The sequence below is a fragment of the Urocitellus parryii genome, chromosome 11 (assembly GCF_045843805.1).
Source record: "Urocitellus parryii isolate mUroPar1 chromosome 11, mUroPar1.hap1, whole genome shotgun sequence".
NCBI lineage: Eukaryota > Metazoa > Chordata > Mammalia > Rodentia > Sciuridae > Urocitellus > Urocitellus parryii.
The window spans coordinates 21,871,478-21,883,434 of NC_135541.1; the positions used below are offsets into that span (position 1 = coordinate 21,871,478).

The window sequence follows — 11,957 nt, forward strand, 5'->3', positions numbered from 1 at the left end:
TATCGTCACTACCCACTGGCCAGGAGACCTTGGAGGCTCTGACTCCTCTCCCAGACTTCGTTTCCTCTCCAGAGATTGGGGCTCATAAACCCCAACTTCATAGGCTGATGTGAAGGCATGAACAAGGTGACAGGCAGGTGTGCAGCACAGAGGGAGGGGAAAGGTGGAGAGCACAGGCCCTAGCAGGACAGCCTGGCCTTGAGTCAGGCTTAAGTGAGGGACTTGACCTCTCGGCCCTTCACAGTAATAAATAGCTGGCATTTCATGAACATTTACCATGTAGTGTGTGCCTTGCAATTTTATGTCATTTGATTACCAGCTTTTCATCTGTAAATGGGGAGCAGAGTCTATCTGCCCTGTGGGGTCATTATAGGATTAAGTGAGCTTCTGCACACGGGGTGGTTAGCTTCATACGTGGCTCATAGTAAATGCTCAGTGAATGGTCACTGTTGGCAACAAGCACACATTCCCTTCTGCTATCTTACTAGCTCTGACTGTGAGCAGGTTACTTCTCGTTGTATCTCAGTTTCCTATTGGAAAGGGAGGAATAATACGGGAGGAATAATAGTCCCAATCTCAAAGGAACACTGTGATGATTGAACTTGTCTGTCTACATAAAGACTACAGAACAATGCCTGGCACCTAGTAAATGTTCAATAAATGTGACTGATTCATTAACATGACAATTTTTCCAATCATTCCCTCAGGTGGGCACAGTCCCCCTTGTCCCCACCAGGCACCATGGACTGGAAGACGCTCCAGGGCCTCCTGAGTGGCGTGAACAAGTACTCCACAGCATTTGGGCGCATCTGGCTGTCGGTGGTATTCGTCTTCCGGTTGCTGGTGTACGTGGTGGCCGCAGAGCGCGTCTGGGGTGACGAGCAGAAGGACTTTGACTGCAACACCAAGCAGCCTGGCTGCACCAACGTGTGCTATGACTACTTCTTTCCCATCTCCAACATCCGCCTGTGGGCCCTGCAGCTCATCTTCGTCACCTGCCCCTCGCTGCTGGTCATCCTGCACGTTGCCTACCGGGAGGAGCGGGAGCGGCGGCACCGCCAGAAGCACGGGGACCAGTGTGCCAGGCTGTACAGCAATACTGGCAAGAAGCACGGGGGCCTGTGGTGGACCTACCTGTTCAGCCTCATCTTCAAGCTCATCATCGAGTTCCTCTTCCTGTACATGCTGCACACGCTCTGGCATGGCTTCAGCATGCCGCGCCTGGTGCAGTGTGTCAGCGTGGCGCCCTGCCCCAACACCGTGGACTGCTACATCGCACGGCCCACCGAGAAGAAGGTCTTCACCTACTTCATGGTGGGCGCCTCCGCCGTCTGCATCGTACTCACCATCTGTGAGATCTGCTACCTCATCTTCCACAGGATCCTTCGAGGCCTGCGCAAGAACAAACCCACAAGGACCCTCCCATCCTCCAGCAGCCGGGCCTCCACCTGCCGCTGCCACCACAAGTTGGTGGAGGCCAGAGAGCTGGGTCCCAACCCAGACGATGACACGCTGCAGGCTTCGGCACCCAAACTGACCCCCATCTGACCATGTCTGGGGGTGAGGTGAGAGGGGCTGCATGGTGAAGAGGTCCTGTAGGTGCTGGGAACTCCCACTTTGAACTCACCAAGCTCTCCAGTTTCATTTGGGGCAGTTATTTTTGCTGCTGGGTACTGTGCTGTCCACCTGGATATAGCTCACACTGCACACCCCCACGGAGGAGGCAGACATTTAAACAAGCAAATGAACCTAACATAAGCATGCCGGGGAGCGGGGCTCCTTCGTGACCCCTAAGGGGACAGTCAAGCCAGGCTTCCCTAAGGGAATAGCACTAGAGGGGTGAGGCATGCTCCCCAGAGGAGAGATGGTGGCCTGGGTGCCGCCAGAGGAGAGATGTTTGCCCCAGGCTGGGCACACCAGGCTCCACAGGTGGGAAGGTCTCCTCCAGCACCGGAAGTCTGCAGGGGGTGTGGGAAGAGGCAACAGCTCTAGACACCCAGGGACCCTCCTCCCTCAGCAGCAGCCCCCTGCCCCCAAACCTTCCTCCAGCCTCAGTCAGCGGTGCTCTTGTCTTCCTCCCTCCCCAGGTGTTCAGCCTGGTGCCCTCTGTCCCCAGGAACTCAGGTGGATGTGCCAGTAGGAACACCCGCAAGGCAGCTCCTTGAAATCAATAAAGCTGTATTTTATACAGATTGGCTCCATGCTTGGTACTGCCACTCACAGCTCCCTGACAGCAGGGAAGAGCCGCGTGGCTGGTGGGTGAAGCTAGGGTGGAGATGGCTGGGGTCAGGCAGAGCTGGGGTTGACAGGCTGGAGCCAGGGAACCTGATACACATGTTGGTATTCTAGCCGTGGACACAAGAGGGCGCTGTCCTCCCTCTACAACCGCTCCTCTAACCTTCAGAATCAGACTCTGCCCTGAAGACACACAATCACTGCACTTTTCATTAGGCGAACCACACTCCCTCCTCCCTTGTCACCCAATCACTGCCATCACAACCTGCATCCCCACCCTGAGTACACACAATCCCTGCTGTTCACACTCTCATAACAGCCTGCATGCAGTCCAAGCCTCGCCCAGCAGTTCATTCAGCCCCTTCCATTTCCCCCTCACCAGACCTTACCAGGACTCTGAGACTGCATAGGGGAGTAGGACCCGAGCCCAAGGGGCTCAGATCCCGAGGGACACAGAAAAAACTCACCTGCCCTGCCCCCCCCCCCCACGATGGCTCACAGCCCCACTTCCAGCGTTGACTGACAGGGCATTCAGAGGACACCAACATCCCAGGCTAGACCGGAATAGGAAGCAAAAGAGGGTACAAGGATAAACCACCCCAGAGGAACATTTAGTGACCATCAAGGCCAAGGTCAGGAGCCAGAAAAGCCAGAGCCAGTGCAAGCAGAGGCCAGGGCACTGTGGAGACAGGCTGTGGCTCACCTTTGCTGTCCCATGTGGCCCTGGCAGGTGGATGAGCCAGCTGAGTTTAAAGGGCCCAGGGCTGGGCTACAACGTTCACCACACCCCCAGGACTGATCGTTACCTCTTCACAAGCACAGGTTCACCGCCCTAACTAACCTTGGACTGCGCTCTCAGGACCTCAGTCTTGGCATCCATACAAAAAGGAATTGGGTCCCAGCAGAAAACAGATGGTCCATTCAAACCGAGTAGCTTTAAGGAGTTTCCAAGAAAGACTGTTTTCAAAGGTGTGGACATGACTAAGGGAACCCACAAGGGATACTGCAGTACCTTGGGGCTAGCAGCAGGGTAACATCAGCCAGCAGCTAAGAGATGCATCCCACGACAGCAACCAGACAAATCCCTCCTGCTCTCCCACCTCCTGTTCGCCTGCCAGTGGCTCCCACTGACCCAGGAGAAATCAGAGGGGAAGGGAGCCTGTGAAACAGCCAATACAGGTCAAGCTCCCAGGCACAGTGGGGTGGAGTGTAGCTCTCAGGGGCAGGGGGACTACTCAACACAGCACTTGGGACAGTGCATACCAGTAGAATTGTTATAGGGATCAAAGGAGACACTGTGGGTGAAACATAAGCATGATGTGTCCCATAAATACCGGTGTGTGCCAGTGCTCAGGAACATCTCTGCCTGATGCTCAGGCTACTTGGTAGGTCAGGACTAGAGGGTCATAAAGTCTCTGGGAGGCATGATCTTTTTCGCCTACGTGCTGCTGTGAATTCCAGTATCTTCCTGGGTGGTTCCAGCTGCCTGGTCAAGGGTGGCCTGGAAGCCAAAGCAACCAGAAAACATAATTGGCCCTCTGAGTAGGACCTCAGGGCTCGACATGGGCTGAACTTGCAGTCCTGGCCACATTTCTCCAGGATGCAGGCCAAGACCACAAAGGAAGGAACATTCCAGCTTTGCACATCCCATCTTTGGCCTGAGAGCTGTTCTGAGCAAAGCCGCTCACTGATTTCATCCAGCATGTGTGGGGCTACTGTTCACCAGAATCCCCACAAGGGACTCACTGTCACCACAAGGTGGCTCTCATGTCCCTTTTGGTGTTCTCTTCTGAGAATACACCTCTACCTCCCTGTCCCCCACCATACCAGGATTCACTGCAAGTCTCCCTGAATTGTGCATATGATGGATGGAGACGGCACATAGTCTGTAAGTCCACGTCTACTGCACACAGTCACGGCCACCCTGCAGCCCAAGGTAAACTGGAGATCGTTTTGTTTGCATTCACCTGGTCAAAATCCCTTGTATGGACCGAACTCGTACCTCTCCCCCAATGCCATATGTTGAAATCCTGTCCTCCAGTGTGATGTATTAAGCAGTAGGGACTTTGGGAAATGATCAGGTCATGAAGGTGGAGCCCTCTTGAGTGAGTTTAGTGCCCTTATCACGAGAGAGGATCCAATGAGAAGGTCACCATCTGCAGACCATGAAGAGGGGCCTTACCAAGAACCCAACCATGCTGGTACCCAATCTCAGATTTCCAGTCTCCAGATCTGTAGGAAAAAAGTGGCTTTGTTCAAGCTGCCCAGGCTCTGGAACTCTGTTATAGGGACCAACCTGAATAAGACACCCTGTCACCTCTCACCTGGATTGTGGCTTCCATCTCTCTGCTGCCTGCCCTGACTCTGGGAGGCAGATTCTGAGAAGAGGTGGGGAGTGCAGAGAGAGTGCTGGGGAGTTACCCCTGCAGATGGGAAACGGAGAGCAGGAGAGAGCCACAAGATCCACCACAGGAGCTCTGAAGCTAAGACTGGCCATGACGCGTCCTGCACTAGGCAGAAATGGCTGGGCCCTTAACCACCCCAGGGCTCCATTATTGCCCAAGCTCAGCCCAAGAAGCACTGGGCCACCTGGACAGCAGAAGCAGACTTGAAAGTGCTAGCCGTTGGAGGCCAGCTGACCAGACTCCATGCTGGGCAAAGAGTGGGAGATGTCCATTTGCCACCCACCCTCATAGTCTCTTCCTAGCCCAGTAGCCAGGGGGATCCTGTCAAAATCTAAGCTAGATAAAACCTACAAAGGCCTCTTATTTACGCAAGGCCTACAAGATCTGCCCCACCCAGCCTCCACTGCCTCCACTCCACAAGTGCTTTTCTGTCCTCACCTCTCCTTGATCACCCACTCCAACCACATCTTGGCTGTTCCTCAAGCAGGACAATCTCCTGCCTCAGGGCTTTTGCATGTTCAGTTCCCCAAAGAGCCACAACGCTTCCTCTCTTCCTTCACAGCTCACCTCCCACGTCTGCTGCTTAGTGCAAATCTCTCGTCTCTTCTGAGGGTGAAACTAGCCAACCTTGCACTTTCAAGCCTTTTTACCTGACCCTTAGCACAGATCACTAACATGTCCCAATTTTATTTGTCGTCCCCCAGCCTGAATGTGAACTCCTTAAGGACGGGGATTTGTGTGGGTCTCCTGTTAGGTCTCCAGTGTCTAGGAGAGTGTCTAGGACAATGCCACTGCACCTGGGAGGTGCTCAGTATATATCTGTTGTGTGGTGTGCTGCTAGGTGCTGGGATATAAGTGAGACCTGGCCACCTGCCCTCAAGGGGCTCACAATCTAATGGGAGCAGTATAAAGAAAAAGGAGTTGTTTGATGGGTATAGAATTTCAGTCTTGCAAAATGAAAGGATCTGGAGATCTGTTGCACAACAATGTGAATATACTCAATATCATTGGAATGTGATTTTTTTTTTTTTTTTTGGTACCAGGGATTGAAGCCTGGGGTGGGGGATGGGAGGCTTAACCACTGAGCCACATCCCCAGCCCCTCTTATTTTTTTTTTTTATTTTGAGATAGGGTCTCACTCAGTTGCTTAGGGACTTGCTAAATTGCTGAGGCTGGCTTTGAACTTGGGATCCTCCTGCCTCAGCTTCCCTAACTACTGGGATTATAGGCAGGAGCCTATAATTTTGTACCTGGTGCAATTAAAATTTTTAAGATGGCAAATTTTATGTTTTAACCACAATTAAAAAAAAAAAAAAACAGCAGCAATGGACCACAGGCAGTACCTGAGCCACTGAGCACACACAGGTACACCTAACCCAGGGGCAGCGAGCGAGCAGATTGCTGGGAAAAGTGACATCTGAGCAAACACCCGAAAGACTGGGAATCTTCCGGAAGGAGTCAGGATCAAGTTCATGTTCCCCAGGATCAACGAATGAACACTGCAAACAAGGGAAGCGAGTGAGCAGGAATTTTTTTTTTAAAGGAAGGTGAAAGAAATACTCAGAACTAAGCACAGTGCACCTGGGAGAAGGAAGATCGCCATCTAAGTCTTACAGCTCCTCCTTTGGAAGGCACATATGAAGTTGATGAGCTCTTCCTGATTGGTTCTTTTGCTGTTGTTGTTCTAATTAGTGATACAGGACAAAGGAGAATGCATTTTTGACACATCATACATAAATGCAGTATAATTTCCCGTTCATCTGGTTATACATGATGTAAAGTCACACAGGTCATGTAATCATATATGCACATAGGGTCATGAGGTCCAATTCAGCTATCCTTCCTACCCGTATGCTCCTTCCCCTCCCTTCGCTCCCCTCTATCTAGTCCTCTATTCTTCCCCACCACCGTTACCTTATTGTGAATTATCATCCACATATCAGAGAAAACATTTGGCCTTTGGTTCTTTGGGGATTGGCTTATTTCACTTAGCATGACGTTCTCCAGTTCCATCCATTTACCAGCAAATGCTATCATTTCATTCTTCTTTAAGGCTGAGTAATATTATATATATCTCCCACAGTCTATTTATCTTGATTGGTTCTTGATATTTCAATTGTTCCACATTCGAGAGTGCAGGCCGGAAGTACATGTTGGAGCATGTTAAAATGGCTGTTCTCATGTCTGCCCTCCCGTCGACCTTTACCATCCCTTCCCTCCTCTCCACTGCCTATCTTCTTCTATCTCAGCAGGGACCCGCATGTGAGGGTGCTCCAGGCAGTAGGAACAGCATGGACGAAGACAAGCGGTCACAGAGAAACTCAAATAATTAGATGTGCCTGGGCAACGGAGGGCATGAGGGAAAGGAGTGGAAATGGAGAAGGGGTCGAGGCCTGGATGGGGGAGAACATAAGCCTCACCTGGAAGACAGTGGGGGAGCAGGGAAAAGATTTAAACCAGGTAACATTATGGTCAGTTCTAGGCAAGGGTGGAGGCTAAGTGGAAGAGACTAGTTGGGAGGCTGCTGGAGAGTTGGGAGGGCCAGAGGCAAGGAGGACATGTGGTGTTCTAGGAATGTTTCCTTCCAGAAATGTCCACAGTTCTGGACAGTGTTGTTTTGGCTGGTTCCAGCTCCTTCTTCCTCTGGGGAAGGGACCAGGTTACTGAAGCCCTGACCTCTGGGACCCCTAAGGAAGGGGTCAGAGCAGGATGAGGGCAGCTTTGACATCACTCCCATTCACCCACTTTCCCCTCCTTCCCCTTCCATGGGGTTAGGAAGGCCTCAGGAGAGCCAGGCACAGCCGAAGCAAAGAACACTGGAGCAGAGGCAGGGAGGCGTGGCGGGTGGAGAGAGCCAGTCTCTAGGGGCCTCCATTCCCATGCCCTCAAGGGTCAGAACTAAGTGGGCGCAGTTGTCCGCCCTGGAATCCCAGGAGTCTTGGCTTTGCCTGGCCCTGAGAGAAGGGCCTAGAAGGGAAAGCCAGCTCAGCCTGAACCCCAGGGGCAGCCATTGCTGGAGTTCTGAGGTCTGAGCCTACACACTTGCTGTCCCAGACAGACACAACGAGCCTCTGAGGCTGTCCCTGAGCTTCCTGCCTTTTCTGCCCCCTCAGAGACCACCCCGCAGGACCTTCTCATCACAAAGTTCTTATCACAGTGTTTTAGACACTCGTTTGTATGTACTATTCAGGCACAGAGTGCTTAAATTGGATCCACCATCAACCCTGCACCTTAGGTCCTATTACTAGCCTCTTCTGTAGAGGCAGAAACTGAAGAACTAGGGCTTAAGCAACTCTGGGAACAGAGACACCGTCTCAAACCTCACAGTGCCGGTCCCTCCCCCCTGCCCTGGAGGGCTCTTCTGCTCCACCTGGCTACCCGCAGTCTCCTCCAGGAAAAGTTCCTAACCAAGTCCCGTGACTTCCCAGCTACCGTCACCCAAGGACTGATGCGCTCAATTTCTGCACCAGCCGTGAGAACTGGACCCAGAGACCAGGTCAGTCTGGTTTCTCATGGTTTCTCCAGCAGTGCACTTAATCCTCATGGATCTTATTAATGTTCATTAATCCACACAGGAAGCCTGAATAAATGACCATGTGCTCTGCCTCTCCCTTTAATTTCTTTGATGCCCCCTCCTGCTTAGAGGCAACCTAATGGGCAGGAGGTACCCCCCCACTCCCAATCTCAAGGGCCTCCAGGGAATTGCTTAGTGCCCTGATTCTGTAAATTCGCCCAGGAACAGAGATGGTTGAGACCTCGGGAAGATCATGAGCTAGGTGTAGACTCCCAGATCCACCTCCGACTCTAGGAAGTCTGGAGTAAAACCCCTCCCTCCCATACGGTTCCCATGTCCTAATGAGCCTTGATTGCCAAATCCTGGCCATACCACCGCCACCTAATAAGTGGTCTCCACGGCCCATCCCTCACAGCCTCTCAGCAGGCTGCGCAGATCCGCAAATTCTTAATATAATCCTTGCAAATTCAGCCACCCTAAAAGCTCCTGGCCTTGAACTCCCATCCCATGGCCAAAGAAACAGGCGCAGAATTTGCCATCGGGAATTCGATGGCCAGAGGCAGCAGAGGGGAAGAGGATTTAGCCCTCTGTGGTCCCCCAACTCACAGTGCCACCTCCAGGGGTGAGCTCAGGGAGTCTTCCCCTCCCAGTCCCGCCCCGCCTCCCCAGCGCCCGCCGCCCTCCGGTGGCGTTTCCTGCCCCCACCCCGCCCCCTCGGCGCTATTTAAGGCGCCTGCGGCCAGCTCGGTCCAGCAGGGCTCCCGCGGGCGCCGTTAAGGCCATCGTCCCCCACCTCCAACTGGGCGGGCCCGGCAGGCTGGCAGGCGGTGAGTCGGGGCAGGGGATGTGTGACACGGGTCCAGCCACAGCTAGGGGCTGGGGGTTGCTGCGGGGCGCCCGCCGCGATCCCAGCTACACAGGCAGGCAGCGCACACCTTGCCTGCCTCTGGCCAGGCTGCGCACCAAGAGCGGCTTCCCCCTTCCTTCACTGAATCCTGACGGGAGGGGACACGGAGGTGCTCAGCCGGTTAGTAAGAAGGAGGGGAGATTTGAACCCTGGTCTGGTTCCAGAGCCTGGCGCTCAACAGCTTTGCCCCCGGGAAGAGGCACTCCCTCTTCTCTCCCCCCCACCTTCCTTCCCCCTAAATGTTCTGGGAACTTTGAGACCTGTGTCTCCACCCTGCAAAGACAATTCCTTTCAAAAGTCTAAAATTTGACAGAAGCAGCTTTGGAGGTCAGGGGAGAGATAGGGCAGAGGAGAGGACAGGACCAAGTAGCCCTATTTAAGTGGCAGGTGCTCACTATTGTTGCCAGGTGAAGTTAATGCGGGAAGCCCCCTTCAGTTTCTAAAACCTCACTCAGGTCTGTTCCCCACCCCCACTGCAAGCCCAGAGTACAGTGAGGCCAGCGGGGGTGGGGGGTGGGGGGAGCCTGAGAATCTGAGCCCCCTAAGAATCTGAAATTAACACCTCTACCACCCACCACTCACCCACCCTTCTATCTGGGAATAGCCAGCCTTGGGCAAGAGGGAGGAAGGGTAGAGCACAGCTGTGTAACCTTGGATAAATTCCTCAAATTTTCTGATCCCATAGGCAAAGGAGCTTCAACTCAATCCAGATCTCCTGGGGTCATCCTGGGGCTCTGGGTGGGGACAAGCAGGCACAAATACATGAATACCCCTTGCCCCTGCCATTCAGATAAGTAAAACAAGGGCATACAACTTAGCAGCCATCATCACAAAGCTCTGCTTCGGGCCCTGACTCCTTGCTGAGCCTGAGTCTCCTTGCAGGTAGAATGGACATGGGAGGACCACACTCCATTCATACACACACACACACACACACACACACACACACACGAGGCTTGTTGCTAGGTCAGACTGAGTAGAATGCTCCGTTGCCATGCTGATTTGCTCTGTCTCCCCACAGACAGAGGCCGCGAGCCATGGGTGACTGGGGCTTCCTTGAGAAGTTGCTAGACCAGGTCCAGGAGCACTCGACTGTGGTGGGCAAGATCTGGCTGACAGTGCTCTTCATCTTCCGCATCCTCATCCTGGGCCTGGCTGGAGAGTCCGTGTGGGGCGATGAGCAGTCAGATTTCCAGTGTAACACGGCCCAGCCGGGCTGCACCAACGTCTGCTACGACCAGGCCTTCCCCATCTCCCATGTGCGCTACTGGGTGCTGCAGTTCCTCTTTGTCAGCACGCCCACCCTGGTTTACCTGGGCCACGTCATTTACCTGTCCCGGAGAGAAGAACGGCTGCGGCAGAAGGAGGGTGAGCTGCGGGCCCTGCCAGTCAAGGACCCACACGTGGAGCGGGCTCTGGCAGCCGTAGAACGTCAGATGGCCAAGATCTCCGTGGCAGAGGATGGTCGCCTGCGGATCCGTGGGGCGCTGATGGGCACCTATGTGGCCAGCGTGCTGTGCAAGAGCATGCTAGAGGCAGGCTTTCTCTATGGCCAGTGGCGCCTTTACGGCTGGACCATGGAGCCTGTGTTTGTGTGCCAGCGTGCACCCTGTCCCCACTTCGTGGACTGCTACGTCTCCCGCCCCACGGAGAAGACCATCTTCATCATCTTCATGCTGGTGGTTGGAGTGATCTCCCTGGTGCTCAACCTGCTGGAGTTGGCGTACCTGCTGTGCCGCTGCCTCAGCCGGGGGATAAGGGCGCAGCAAGGCCGGGACACAACCCCCGCCCAGGGCACCTCCTCAGACCCTTACCCTGAACAGGTGTTCTTCTACCTCCCCATGGGTGAGGGGCCCTCATCGCCACCATGCCCCACCTACAATGGGCTCTCGTCCACTGAGCAAAACTGGGCCAACTTGACCACTGAGGAAAGACTGGCTTCCTCCAACCCCCCGCCGCTCTTCCTGGACCCACCTCCCCAGACTGGAAGGAAATCCCCCAGTCGCCCCAGCACCTGTTCTTCCAAGAAACAGTATGTGTAGGGGCTTGAGACTTATGACATTCAAAAGAGGGGTCCTGAGAAATCCGACTGCTGTGGAGGCCCCCTCTCCAGGGCTCTGCAGAGATGGCCGGGATGAGGATACTGTCTGGCCAGGGGGCCCCACTGCAGGTAGTTCTTGGTTTCCTGGGGTCTTCCTGGTGACCAGAGGGCCCTATGGCTTCCACACTCCTGGGCACAGACAGAGCCAGCCCAGGTGCTTTTGGACAAGGGTGTTGTGGGCCTTTTCACCTATCTGGAGGGACCCAGAGCCACCTTGTTCTACACCTACCCTTCTGGAAGAGTGGCCTTTACCTAGGTTGTCCTCTCAACCTCTCCTCACAGGAAAAGGCTAATGGAGGCTGCTGGGTCAGCCTTGATCACACAGTCAGACAGAACCTGTGCTGGCTCTGGCCCTGTCCAGGAGACTAGTGCCTTATTTTTGTCACTCTTTCCTAGTTCCACTATTTGTACTTCTAAAATAAATGGGACTTGGCCACAACTGAGGTGTGTATCGATGCTGTCCTGATGCGCTTCGGGAGGGGACTATTACTTTGCCTGGGACTTTTTTTTTTTTTTTCTTCAGTCCTGCACAAACTTTCTTTGTCTCTTCAGCCTCAACTCCAGCCAGTACCTTAGACCTCAAGCTCCTGTGTCCTGCCTCCTAGTAGCCCTGGGTCCTAACTTTCTGCCTTTTGAAACGTCCCAGGCACTGGCCTCTTCTCTTCATCCCACTGCCTCAGCCCATTTGGGACCCTGGTAATCAACAGGCCCATCAACTGGTGGCCAAAGCAGTGTCTTTTCCTATTCGGCCCCAGCCACACTGCCACCTGCAGTGTTGCTTCCAACTGGACACTT

The 11,957-nt window shown here is 53.9% G+C and overlaps 2 protein-coding genes across 2 annotated transcripts; both read left to right on the forward strand.

The window, feature by feature from the left end:
- Positions 1-741: 741 nt before the first annotated feature.
- On the forward strand, positions 742-1,548 carry Gjb3 (gap junction protein beta 3). The gene has a single exon (XM_026393479.2). The coding sequence runs from the start codon at positions 742-744 to the stop codon at positions 1,546-1,548; it is 807 nt and encodes a 268-aa protein (XP_026249264.1).
- Positions 1,549-8,914: 7,366 nt separating this feature from the next.
- On the forward strand, positions 8,915-11,589 carry Gja4 (gap junction protein alpha 4). The gene is made up of 2 exons (XM_026393422.2): positions 8,915-8,981; positions 10,083-11,589. Exon 2 carries the CDS (start codon positions 10,099-10,101, stop codon positions 11,101-11,103), a length of 1,005 nt encoding a protein of 334 aa, XP_026249207.1. The 5' UTR covers positions 8,915-8,981; positions 10,083-10,098; the 3' UTR covers positions 11,104-11,589.
- The last annotated feature ends 368 nt before the right edge of the window (positions 11,590-11,957 follow it).